The sequence below is a fragment of the Cariama cristata genome, unplaced genomic scaffold, assembly GCF_000690535.1.
Source record: "Cariama cristata isolate BGI_N322 unplaced genomic scaffold, ASM69053v1 scaffold37788, whole genome shotgun sequence".
Lineage (NCBI taxonomy): Eukaryota > Metazoa > Chordata > Aves > Cariamiformes > Cariamidae > Cariama > Cariama cristata.
In genome coordinates, this window is record NW_009631310.1 from 14172 (window position 1) to 28133 (window position 13962).

Genomic DNA, 13962 nt, shown 5'->3' on the forward strand with positions numbered 1-13962 from the left:
AACAGGAGTGGCTCAAGGAGCCCGTGCTCTTCAAGGATGACATTACAGTGACTTCCCTGCTTTTACTTTAGGTGAATACTTTTAATTTGGAGCCCTGGTGTGTGAGTAGTTTAAATTATTTCTTCTATGGGCATTATTGTGTTACACTGCAAACTTATTAACGACTATATTTGCAATCACTCTTCTAAATTAATTCTTTGAAATCTTCTCTGTACTTGATTAAGGAAAATAACTTTCTATCATTACTAAATTTTGCTCTCTCTGACCTCCTTTTGATGTAACTAGCAAACATATGATTGAGCCCAGCCTTGAAGCCTTAATCCTTTTGCCATCATGAAAGCTAAACATTTATTTCCACTTTTTGCATTCTGTCCCCTTGCCAGTCTTTCACACAGGATTATATTTGGTCATAACCATCGTGACTGTTCAGTCCACAAAAGAGGAATACAGAATAATTTTTCCACCTAAGTCTCCAAGTTTAAATATAGTTTACAGTATTTCTGTGGCCTCAAAAATCTTTAACAGCTTTTTGTGCAAGTCACATAACCAATGTAAGTGTGGGGGTGTGGCTGTCCAGGCCAATGCATGTGTGATCAACACTCTTAAGGTATACACAGAATATAAATGTATACATATAAGTTTTTTTCAGTTAATGAACCCTTAATGCTGTTACTGTAAAGAGCTTAACCAGCCAAGAACTTGATGTGCTTGTCTCCCGCATACAGAATTTCAGCTATTCAGGACAGGCTGACAGGAATCCAGAAGTGTGCTAATTAAATCATGGAGTATGCTCCATAAAGCTTTCCGAAGGCAACTGGAAGACATCTTGTTGAGTAAGTATTGTATATACCAATCAGGGGAGCAGGTTATAAGCTGCACGCAAATTTCAGCTCTGTTTTCAAAAGCAGCACCCATTCGGTTGTCCTAAAAATAACAGTAATAATAATTACAGGGGGAGCAGATGATGAGAGACAAAAATTACACCCTGCTAAGTATGTACTTCAACTCATAAAATGGGCTTCTAGAAATTAAGTCACTGTTTCTGCTTGGATAAGGTTTGAAAATCAGGACTTGTAATTATAAAGTCAAGCTATTTTACAAATGTACTTCAAGTGAACGGATACCAGCTTTGCCTGCTAAACACCTAAAATTCTAAATTAAGTCAGCAGGATAAATACTTGCTGGCACCACTGCAAGTCAGGCCTTCCTTAGGTTGCCATGTTTGTAACTTTTTTTAATCCGGCTTAACCAAAGAGCAAATCATTGAGAAATTTATCTCAAACAGTTAAGTGTAGTGGGAGTGATATCTCTTTGCCAAGTTTACACCATGGGTCATCTCTCTCAAATTATCACTAGGCTAGGCCACACTGCAGGATGGTAGTGGTGCCTTCAAATGTTAATTATTAATAGTTTAGTTTGTGTATGTGGGGTTCTGCAGGTTTTGTTGTACTTATAATTTACTAAGTAGTTATTGGTTTATACCAAATTTATTTTAATTTATTCAGAAAAATAAAGGAAAGGTGTTAGGGGGAACAAGTGATTATAGGCTATACCCTGATCAAATATAACTTCCAGTATATGGAAAACATATATATTTGGGCTAAAACTACTTATCAACCATGTGGCAAAGTTTCAGATAAACTTTTTTTTTTTTTAAGTCCAAATCCTACTCTTTATTTTCATTCATGAGTTGCCTACCTGGAGTCAAAATGGTAGTCTCATAGCCATGCAAGCTGAATTAGGTTCTGGATATGACTTTGAATGCTTTTTAATTGATATGTAATGATAAACTGCTGATTTTAGCAACTGTGCCACAAAAACTGCAATGCTGTGCAAAGGCTGACACACTTTCCATGTTTATATAACAAAAAGTGTCTCCCTCTATCTGTTGCTAAACATTGACAAACTGATTCCTTTGTCAGTGTTATTTATCAAGTGTGGGTTTCCTGTATCTGTTATTCCAGATGAACATGAAAACAGTTTTCTGACCCTAAACCTTAGCAAAAAACCCCCCAAACAACAAAAACCACAACAGTATTCCGCTACCCAATCCCTTTCTTCATGTTTTACATCTGGTACCAATTAGTATCCATGGGTACTACTATAGCATAATTTAATAATGAACAGTTGTATCACCTTTCTTTTTATGATATATGTGCACCCTTTTACAAGCATTACCTTTTCTGGTAATCTTGCTAAGGACTGCAGTATCTATGAAATCTTAAAAATTTGTTTTCAAAAATTATTGATGTATTAATTTGCATAAACCTTTTAAAGAGCTCAGTTCTCTTCCTCTTGACCTGCTTTTCTACTGTCATCATTTTGCATTTGACTACATTTACATTTCAAATTAATTTAAGCAATGATTTGCAGTACTTTGATAGTAAATTAGCTTCCAATCCTCCCGTAATAGTGTTGGACCCTTTAACTACATAGACCCTAAGTCCTATGGAGCTTTAAAACCATCACAGAAAATGTAAGCTTTGAGTACCCAGGCAGCACCTAGAAGAATTAAGGTAACTACAATAACACCATTCTTGGGTGCCTATTTATTTAGGTAATTGAAATTATTTCTCTGAACTCTTGGTGGCAGGCTAGATTGCTCACAGTAGAAATTAAACCTATTTTAGGTATGGAAGGCTTATTATAATTTGAATTATAATTTTCTGTAAAACTACAGAATTTTTTTCCAGTATGAGCAGATTCATATCAGATTGAGAACATAGCACAGTTGTAAAGCACATGAACAGGACAAGTGGTGCCAGATTATTTAATATTTCTCAGTGCATTTTCTAAATAATGAAGGCTATTGCAAATAATTGAATCTTTAATATTTTATCTTGAGTTTACACTATGATTTCTGAGGCAGTAGATTAGGAAAACAATAAAAAGCACAAAAGTGAATTTTTAAACTCACCTCAAAATAATCTGGCAGCCAATGTAGATCTGTTATTGGTTTTTTATGACTATGCTGTATAGAAGAGACTGCACAGTATCTCACTAGAGGTGGCACTGTGCTACTCTGCTGGACTTGCATAAGTGATGGCTAGAAATGTTTTAAAAAGAGATATCTTAGTGTATTTCCAAAATACAATAGTAGATCTGTCAAAGAAAAAGGTTACTTTACATACTGTTAATGCTTCTTCACATATTTCAGATCACTGTATAGAACTTTCTAGGGGTCTAATACCTTTCTTTTGAAAAAATAAATGGAAAGCATCAAAACAGACCTTTGGATATGGAGCTCTAAAAAGGATTCCAACATGCCTCCACAGACACATACACATCCACTTATTAGTTCCTCCTCTGCTCTTAGGTCTCTCTTCTGCTTATACCCTTTACAGTCTCCTTCCACTGAAATCAGCTTCTCATCTTCCAAGCTTTTTTCTGTCCATAAACTTCCAGAATCATTTTCAGTATTACATTCAGCAACAAATGCTATATGTATTTGATAGGCTTCACAAGGCAAGAGATGAGTATATGTTGGTGCCCATTAAAGAACAGTCTTATTGAAGTTTAAGTCTGCACAAAATCCAGTAAAGCTATCAAGCTGGACTAATCAGGTAGAAATTACATTGTGATAATGGACTTATCTCATGAACTCATCAGGTTTCATATCCTTCCTAGTCTCTCATTGCAAAGATTATCTATTCCTCTGTTCTAAGCCAGGATACCTTCACCCGTTTTTTTTTCCCCACAGACATACAGATGTACTGCAATATATTTAGAATGGAAACATTCACCGTATTAACAGCTGTTATCTTGATTCCATCAGCAACCGTTTTTGCATTTTGCAGCTTTTCTTCATGTTGAGAAATATCCCACAGTACAACCTACAATGAGAAATGGGTATATTAGGAATTATTTCATACTTTATATAAATACACTTTTTTTTCAAATACAATTCATGGAGGTTGGGGGAAAGATAAGAAATTCACTCTCTGCACTAGAACTTATGAAGTCTTTAAAGTATGCCTCTTTAGTCTGATGCAATCATTTGAAAGGCTACACTTGTGTCAAGAACTTAAAAAAATGGTCTTTATGGCTTGACCTATTTATCAGTACTACAAAGGAGCATCATACAATAATGGCTTAGCTATGGAATAACCAGGCATAACTTCAGTACACGATCAGAGAATTTCTGAGACTCTCTGAAATCTGTCTTGTGACACTATGTGTTACTACAGATGTTGAGTACATCTCTTCACCCTTATTTTTATACCGTAAGAAAATATTGCAAAATACTCGATTTTATCCTTAAACAAAGAATTAACACCTGTCCATTGATGCAGCCACCAGCAATGATATTTGGATCACTTGGACTGAACTGAAAGCAGTAAATGTTTTCAGGACACTCCAACATTAACTAGAAAGAAGAAAAACAAAATAGTTGAGAAATACAGGCATGCTGATTGTTTGTTCTGTTATTTAAACACTTGGCATATTTAAAAGTCCTGATTAAATACCTGAGGGTGGATAGGGTCAAAAAAACTCCAAAAAAGTATTACTGACTGCTGCAGAAATGATTTATCAGACAGGTTAACTTGCTCTTCATAAGAAAGCCGCTCTCTTGCTGACACTGCTATAATCCCTGGTTGAGAGAGAAGACGAATTTTCTCAGAAGAGGTAATTCAAGTTTCAACATGCTGTTAATTATTCTAACTGACTTATATGTATACCTTCTGAATACAGTACAAAAAATACCCCAACCATATATTTATATTTTTCTTTTTACAGATCAACTTTGAGGAAATTATTTTTGTTACTGAATTTTAAGTTATTTACAATGAGTTGTAGAACCTAAGCATCAGGATAAAATTCAACTTTTTTGCTACTACTCCTTAATGGTGTAATACTGCACCTGAAATGATGTGACAGGCATATAGTTCTGGCCACCCATCATGAAATCAAATCTTTGGTAGCTGAATTAATTTCCTACACAGGCTGCAATGTTGGCTATTAGTATGCTGTGCAGCTAGGACATTTATATAGAACTTAATTGTGACTTTAAGCCTGGCTATGTAGAGCAATAATCCGTGGCAGGGAGCTGGAGGAGACATTTAGTGTGCCTCGTGATGCTCCCTGGCACTCAGCAGAGCCACGTCCCATTGTGGCTGTAACATTCCTCACAAGCATTAGGCACGCTACAAGAACCAGCCACGGGCAGAAGAACAATGGTATGCAGATCCACCAGAAGGACCTGGCAGAGTTGCAGCCCCATTTAAATGAGCCTCATAAATGAGAAATTTCCCTTTCCTATGATCTTCACTTACACGTTAGTGTGAAAGACTTTGCATGGCCTGTCTGAACTCTGTGAAAAATTTGTCTGCCTCATTTTTTACTTTGTCTCAAATCAGCAATTCAGACAGACATACTAAATCAGTTTTGATTTGTTTTTAAATTTAAAAGCTGATAATTTTATGAAGGATGCATATTTTATAGCTGTCGGATAATACATGTCATTCAAGCCTCAAATGAGTATTTTAACTGCATTACCATAAATGGTTGGATGCCAGCAAACGCAGCTAATAGTTCTGTCCTTGAGATAGTGCAGATCTGTAAATGATTGGTATGCTTTAAGATAAACATCTGGCTTGCCACCAGACCTGCTTTCATCTTCTGCTAGGGCCTTCCAGTCATCAAAAAAAGCATTCATAATTTCATTTTGCTGCAATGCAATTTCCATTCTGTTTTGTGAAAAGAACAGTTAACACTTTCAATAATCCAGATGTGACTGCTCAGTAGTAGAATCACAAATATTTCTGTAAAGAGGCAGCTTTTGTTTTACACAAAATTATGACCACAGTAGGAAAAAAAAAAGAAAGTATTAATTCCTTAGTGATGCATCGCTGTAAGGAAACCCTCTTCTATTTAAATATAAATAACTAATTGTACTAAGAATTTAACTGTAGTTCTGTGTGGATCAAGTACTGCAGAACTGTCCAATTCTTGTGCAAAAAGTGTCAGTAAGTGGGATCTGTCCCATGACTAAGGGCTATAGGACAGCACGTTTACTCTTCTGCATAAGCCTCCGCTTGAGTGAGCAGCGCTTGAAAGATCAGCTTTGCAGCTTGTTCAAAAAGATGTGTCACTATCAACTTTAACAGTTCTAATATCTATTTAAACCAACATTCATATTTATATGACAGACTTAATGTTAATTTTCATAGAAACAAATATTAAGTTAATATTTGTTAATATAAAAATAATAAGCAAGGAAAACAAAAACAAAACAGAAGATTATACAGAAACAACAAAAAAAAAATCAGTATTTGACCAGAGCAACCGTCCACTCAGACAAGAGTTCTTGCTTGGATTCTATATTATTTCAAGTAGCCTTTAATGTGTGTTGCTGCAGTAATTTTACCTTAAATGTACTGATGTAAGAAATTCTTTCAGCTTCTCAGATGACAGAATCTCTTCTTTCTCTTCATTTGACAACTGTCTAGGAAAGTACTGCGTGGCTGCATTTTTTGGATAGGTCCTAACCAATTGGAATAAATTTGAATGTGAGTAAGTATAGAAACAATATCAAAGACAGAAACCCATGTAATGTGTAAACTTAAAAGCTAAGTATGTTCAACCTTTCTAGAAACTCTTTGGAAAAGAGTGAAGAAGAAAGATGCAAACAGAGCATCCAATTCTGCTCTCTTAATCAGTTTGTAACTGAGTCACTCCAGAAGAGTTCAGTTAATTTACATAACTTTAGTTGAGATCAGAAATGGTGCGTAGCTTAATAAATAAGCTGATAAATATTTTCTCACACTTACCATTTTGTCTGAGTACTAGCTTCTCTTATTTTTGGAACCATTTGTATGCCCACATCTTTTTCAAGCATTTTAATACTGAAAGTTTTGTCTTGATAGGAGATGCATTCAATGTAACTGTCTTTTACATGTGAAGCATTCTTATCAGTAAATGTAATTGGTGCACCAAACTTCCTGCGTACTCGAGAAATCTTATACTTAATCTGGAAAAGAGAGATTTCTGTAGTTAGCAGAGGAGAAAGTTTTTGGAAAGTTTGTTCTGTAAAATGAGAGTGTTCATGTAATTGTAGAATTAGTTCTGTTGATGATTTCTGTGCTGTGTTTACTTATATTTCTGCATTTTGAAATTCTGAAGTGCTCATATAAATAACCTACGTATGTAATAGAAGGCAGGTTTCTATTTCTAAAAAAAAGAAGTTGCCTTTAGGTAATGTTTTCGGTTACTGCTAGAGAAAAGTACCCCAGAAAGGATCCACAAAATTTGAGTGAGGAGTTTCCCTATAGTGAGAACTAGGAAGGAAGAAGGGATGTGGCTGGACTTCTACCCACAAAGAGAGGTAGGCCCTTGTTTTGAGGCAGTAGAGAGGTATTGCTTTGTCTTGGATTCGTAGCCAGGTACTTTTTCCCAGCGCCTCCCACAGAACTGGAAAGGAATGTAGGCTGAGAATACTTCTGAGTGGACCTTGCCAGCAAGGTAGAATACAGAATACTTGGACTGTGAATGTGGGTTAAATTTAGTGACTGTGAATTATCTTTAGAACAATCAGACGTCTTTTTAAGTATAAGCAAGGTGTCCACTTGCTGAGAACTATTAAAACTTAGCTAGTCTTCCCTGAACAGGAATTTAGGTATTGAGTAAAAATCACTGATGGACAGTTAAATGCTTGGAGTTGCTCCACACGTCACAAGTTAGGTGACAGCTGTGAGTGGATCTACTTTTTGGACATATAATTTTCTCAATATAATCTGTAGGTGTAGTTTATCAAACACATCCTTCTGTAAAGTCAGCTTGTAATACCTGTAGTTGGTAACATTTATTCCTAGATAGAGAGCCCTTAAAAGTGTTGCATGCTGTTTAAATGCCATCCATATAATGAAACGGAGTTCACTGGGCTCCATGGAAACAGAACTAGGTCCTTTGAATATAATTACAAAGACTCAATTTGCAATCTGGCCAGATAATAAATTGAGCAAAAAGTGGCAGAGATGCTAATGACCAAAGATGATCAGGACTTTTGAAATTAGGGCTTAAAAAGTAGATGTGTTCAATGCAGTCTCACATGCCTTATTTGCAGGATTTAAAAAGAACAGAGTTGGGGTGAGGGGGGGGGGAAATCTGCAGCACTTTCTGGTTTTGTTAAAAATTGAGCTATTTCTTTATTTCTCTCTTTTTTTGTTTTCTTGAAAGACCCCAAGCAAAACTAGGATTGCAACTTTCAGTTTCCTGACTTTTTTTTTTTTTTGTAAAGAACTTAAAATACATTTGGTTCTTTGATATCTATTTGATTGACTAACATCTGTTGATTCTGACCTTTGTAACAGTGTCTTTAACAGATTCTTCTTCAACTTCCTTTTCGCTGCCAAGAGAAACCCAAGGTTTGTGGACAGGAGGCTTATAAGGATGGACTTCCAGAGCTTCCTCTCTATTTTCTTCTTTTTCTTCTTTTTCTTCTGCAGTTTCTGGAGGCTGTGACATCAAACAGTGAGGAATGGTACTTTTTCAAAAATTTGTTACTGAAATGTAAGTATGAACTAGAAACCTGGTTTTCAGTCTTTATTCACACACTCTTCATTTTTGTTTCAATGCGCTAAGTCTGGCTATACAGTGCTCCTGGGTATGATTGGGTTAGGTCCCATTCATTCATTTGTGCATTAGAATTTTCTAATAAATATTATATATGTAATATTTAACTACTAAAGAGAGATTGTTGTCTTGAAAGCAAATCACTGTTATATAAAAAGAATTAATAGTGATTTTCCACATTAGGCCCTCCTGCCTGGAATTGCAATTTACTTTTCTATTAATTGTTACTTCTCCTGATGCTGGGTGACAAACTCACGTTGAAAAAATATGTAATCTACCCATAAGCCTTCTCCTATGATGCAATGCACAAGGAGAAATCTTCTGTGTATCTAGAGTTATTTAGAATTCAAAAACATTTTAAAGTACGATTTGAAGAATATATACATACATATTGTGAAAAATAAGTATAATATTTCTTTGAAGATGTCCAGTATATTATAATATTTTCTTTTTATGTCTTAGAAACCTGGGTCTTGGCAGGGGAAATTAATGCTTATGATAAAAATGCAGCAATGGGGGTTATACTGGCCCTCTGAAGTAAAATACAAAAATTTAATTCAGTCTTTCTTAGCATAAAATTTTTTACAGTGAAACGTGTATTTTCCATGATCAGATTAACCTTTAGAGAAACATTCTGGCATGCCAAGCACATCAGATGCTTACGAATACAATACCATTCCTGAAGTATATGTCTGAGACAAGATTTTGAGATATTCATAGATAGAACAACGCTGTGGTATACTTGGATTTTCTTACCTTCAGCAGGTTTTCCTTGGCTTCCTCAGAAGCAACAAGGTAAAAATTCTGTCCGTACTGGAACCTTGCATCAAAAACTACCAAAAGTTCTTCCCCTGGATATTCCTATTTTAATTAAAACAATTAGTGGAAAACTGAAAGCAAATAACATACAAAACAGACATGAGCCTGTGACTGGCAAAGCTACCACTAGTGTAAATTCAGTGTCTTTGCTGAATCTTGTGGTCTTAACAGAGAATTTCATGTGCTAATTGAAAAGAACAGATGGATTTTATTTTGTAATAAAAATAAGTCTAGGACAAAACTAATCTTTCCATACAGAGAATTAAACAGAAAAGAAATTGTTTTAATGATTCTCAATAAACAGGCCATGAATTAGGGGAAGCCAAAATATGTGAAGCTCTGCCAGTTCACAGAATCAAAACTAATATTTACGTTACTTTTAGCATATTTTCAATCTAAAGTTAGTAAAAAAAAAAAAAAGAGTGCATGGTGAGCCATGAGAAACTTCGAGTTGACAGTTGATCCACGACCTATTAGCCCTTATCATTAAAAGAATATATGCTCTGAGAGCATGAATTCTTAAAGTGAGAATGAAATAAGCTACATACTAGGACAACTTTTTTGACAGGATGGAAATCAGAAATTGTAGCTCTTGTGTTCAGGTCCTGAATGATGTCCTCTTTTTTAATAAGTTTGAAACAATTTCCTTCTGTGACATCTTCATCAACTCGGCAATTAAAAATTTCTTGGGTCTTTGTAGTGAAACCTAAAGGAAAGATTTCTGGGTGACCTATGAAAGACAGAAAAATTGCTTGATAAACAAATTCAGAGTGTTGTTTACACATAAACATATACTTTAATAACTCTAGGTCTGTACTATTTCCTAGCAGAATGCCTTTGAATCTCTCAGCTTAGTTTTTGGTATTTTGGAAGGCATGGAATACAATTTATATTACATTTTGTTAATCTTGGAAAAGACTCTGCCTAACATTTCCTACTTAATGAATACGTTATTCCTAGTATGAGGGGTTTGGTTTTTTTTCCTCTCGATCAACAGGTGATTAAGAGCTTTACTGAAGAGTCACTAATGGACTGTTTTTAATACATTAAGGACACAACTGGATGGCTCTGATTTAAGAGAGCCCTTGAATAAATATACTGTAGTTCTTCCCTGTAGAGTGGTGCCATGTTAAGCCAATGTTTAATCTAGATGAGGCTTCAATACCCTCCCAAATAAGGATGCTTTTCTGACTTTGGACTTTGATCTTCCTCTCTTCAAGTTCAGAGGGCAGTTGAGTCTATTTCTAACTAAGCAAGTGAGAGTAAAGCAAGGTCGCTGAGATTCAAGCCAGATATTTATTTTCATCTTTGCAAGAGAATATATAGCGGTTGTTGTCTACACACATGACCTCTGTTAGGTTCATTCACATTAATTCAGAACAAGCTATTTCTTATCCTAGCTCCGGCACTGTTATCTTCATTGGTTTTAGTGAGGCTGGGTGCAGTTAGGTGACCTGTTAACTGCGCTTTGCAAACACTCAATCTGAAGATAATATACAGTGCTTCTTGTTAAGTGTGTGTCAGCTGTATGTACGTAACACTGGTCCTTCCCATATTACATGTTCTACCTTCCAGCTTACATAACAGCTATAAGTGATTAAAATCGCTATAGGCCCAACTAGGTGAATCCTGCCGCCTGAGACTCTTTTCTCCCTTTGCAATACAGCCATGCTAGCAGACTCACGCTCTATGTCTCAGCTGCCATAGTAAGAGCATTCTTCATGAAGGCCACTATACTTTTGTCTGAGAAGGCTAGGAGATGTTCACTTTGAATGTTCATCTTTTTGATAAACTGGAAAGTGCAAAAGATTTAGGGACATGTATATGTGGGATTTTTATGTACTGAAATGGACTGGCTTTTGTGATAATAGCTGACACTTTCTATTATCTTTCTTTCATTCTCTTTTCATAGTTTGAGTTATTTAATATTTTATCTTAATCCCCAGCACCTGTGGTATTTTTTCTCTTTGTATATGCCTTAAATTGAAGTTGATATATCTAAAATGATGATGTTGACCAGCTGGCTCAGCATGTTTTGAGAAGCCATCTCTAACCTAAGCCAACAAGGACTGACAAAACGATAAATCCTCCTTAATCTCCATCATTCAGGAAGCTAAATCTCTGCATAAGCCTATCACAGAATACATAATGTTTGATGAATCTGACATTTATCCTTTAAAATCTTCCAGTGCTGCTCCTCCACTGCATCCACTCTTCTATAGTCATCCACTAAAATTAATGACATACATGATGCTTCTGGTACACCCTGCACTATACCAAGTATGATTTGCTTGGCGTTCACTAGTCATTTTGTAGCATACGCAATCCATTTGCGGCATGCACAGTCTGTTGGTTCACTTCACAAGTTGTAGTCAATATTGCATGACTTTCCTTTTTGAGATCTCAGAGATTTCCAGGATTTCTGTGTGGATGCTTCCAAAAAATAAAAATACATATGGATGTTGATTGGGAAAGACCTCTGAAAGTCATCTGGTCTGAACTCGCTGTTGGTAATGCCAGACCAAGTCAGGTCTCGTTTATCTTCCAGAGTCCCTGTGCTCGCCTTTTTGACATCTACTCTCTGTAGCCAATGAGGCCAAGACCTAGAATCTTCTTTTACTTATCGATTTGGCTGAGAGACCAAGCTCAGAAAAAGTGTTTATTCTAGGGTGATTTGAAATGTTTAATTCTTTTAAGGAACTGCAAAAGTTGATCTGCAGGACTCCCAGGTCACTCTAGCCAAGGCTATGAGGCCTCATTAGGATGCCATTAGGAAGCAGACTCAAACCCTAGTACAAACTGCAACACTGCAGATACACTTTACATTTTTATATACAGGAGCAAAAAAAATTAGACCTCCTTTTGCAAATTAAATTTCATAGGATAGATAGTCTAAGTGTATTTTCTTCAATGCGCTATTGCTGTAACTCCAAGTTAAAAACAAAGTAATGATCAGAATTAAAATACGTACATCTTTTAGTCTAAAGGACTAAAATTCTATATTACAGAATGCTGTATTATAACAGATTCTACTATAGAATTGATAATATAGATTCTTCAACATAAGGAGCTGATACTGGAATTCTTACTATTATGAACATTTTTATTGAATGCTCTTTTCCAGTAAAAAGTATGTAACATCTAAACAAAGGCTTCACATTATTTTTCTAATAGTAAATTGTACTCATATCATTTGTAACAGTCAACAGCTCTTAGTGCTATGACAAAGGACCAAGAAGCTCTAAGTAAAGAACACTTGCAGGCCTTACGCTAAGGAGATACCATGCATACAGTTTAAATCCTGCGCAGGCAGCATCTGCATATAGTAGCATTATTTTCCTCCTTTGAGCAACAGTTTTCTAGCAATAGTTTAGATATTACAGCTCTAACCTTATTTGCCACTAGGGGGAGGTAAAATTCTCTCTTGCTGACAAAATGAACTATCTCCAGAATCACTGAAAATACTTTTTTTTTTTAAAGTAACACTTTCATCATCTGAGGGATCACTTATTGTCCATTTTCATTAATTGCAGCTTAGCTATTTCAGTGATGCTAATCAGAGTGCAATTTTCACTTCCACCCGTATGCTTATAGGATTATGTAGGAAGGCAAGTGATTTATGAGTTCTTTAAAAATTACCTAGTTTGTATATTCCTAGTCTGCCACATTGTTTTAGCTTTTAGCAATAAAAGCTATACTGTTAAAAGCCAGTTAAGATAACCCTTTGGGCTGTTCCTGTAAACCATAGATAAATTTTACATTGACATCAGTTCAAGTTATTGCTGAGGAAGAATTGCACAAATCAGGTCAGAAGAAAAATCCAACCAGAAATGTGAAAAAACATTAAAGAATTATTTGATGTTTAAGAAAAAATAATATATTTCAATTAAAATAATTCCATATTTTAGCTTTTAACTACGGCCATACTTAAAACTGCACTTTTCTTGCATGTAAGCTAAAAGAAATATTTGGTATCTTGTGACTTTTAAATGGCAGAATTTTTTCCCCTACAAAGCAAAAGATGTTAATCAACATCTATTGATCTCTATGATTAAAAAACACAAGTGATACGCTAAAATTGTCTTATCACCAGATTTAATAATGATTTTACAAAGATCAAAGATTAAAAAATTACAAAAATATTTCAAGTTTTTCTTTCAATCGCTTAACTATTACTAAATTCAAACATTTTGCACCCTATAATTCTGTTGTGATGCTTTTTATTTCCCCTGATCACATCTCCTCACAACCCAAGAGCTGCACTACCTCCTACTCAGAGTGGTACTGTAATCACTACTGTAATAGCTGCATTTCTTCATAGTTTCTAATTTTTCTCATTCATCAAAAATCTTTCCTTTTCATTCCCTGCCATTAGTAACATTGAAGCTTCAAAATGCTTAAAGTATTGCAAAACTATTACTTTAAAGCCCAGTCATCATAGCACTTACCTATACCAGCCATAGAAAGATCAACTTCATCTTTTTTACCTGAAATATAGTGACATGATGTTATCAGTATAACTATAAATATACAGTCCTTTCCTTGTTCATAGAATCATAGAATCATAGAATC

The 13962-nt window shown here is 35.3% G+C and overlaps 1 protein-coding gene across 1 annotated transcript in view; it reads right to left on the minus strand.

Moving 5' to 3' along the window:
- WDR63 (WD repeat domain 63) overlaps positions 1-13877 on the minus strand; it is a gene marked incomplete at both ends in the record, with an annotated part of 20834 nt that extends 6957 nt beyond the window's left edge. Inside the window, 12 exons of the mRNA XM_009705893.1 lie at positions 851-924; positions 2918-3046; positions 3699-3833; positions 4277-4366; positions 4467-4591; positions 5497-5687; positions 6368-6484; positions 6771-6970; positions 8299-8454; positions 9328-9432; positions 9939-10120; positions 13839-13877. Coding sequence (XP_009704195.1) covers positions 851-924; positions 2918-3046; positions 3699-3833; positions 4277-4366; positions 4467-4591; positions 5497-5687; positions 6368-6484; positions 6771-6970; positions 8299-8454; positions 9328-9432; positions 9939-10120; positions 13839-13877 — 1543 coding nt within the window. The remainder of the gene's footprint in view (positions 1-850; positions 925-2917; positions 3047-3698; positions 3834-4276; positions 4367-4466; positions 4592-5496; positions 5688-6367; positions 6485-6770; positions 6971-8298; positions 8455-9327; positions 9433-9938; positions 10121-13838) is intronic.
- Positions 13878-13962: the final 85 nt, after the last annotated feature.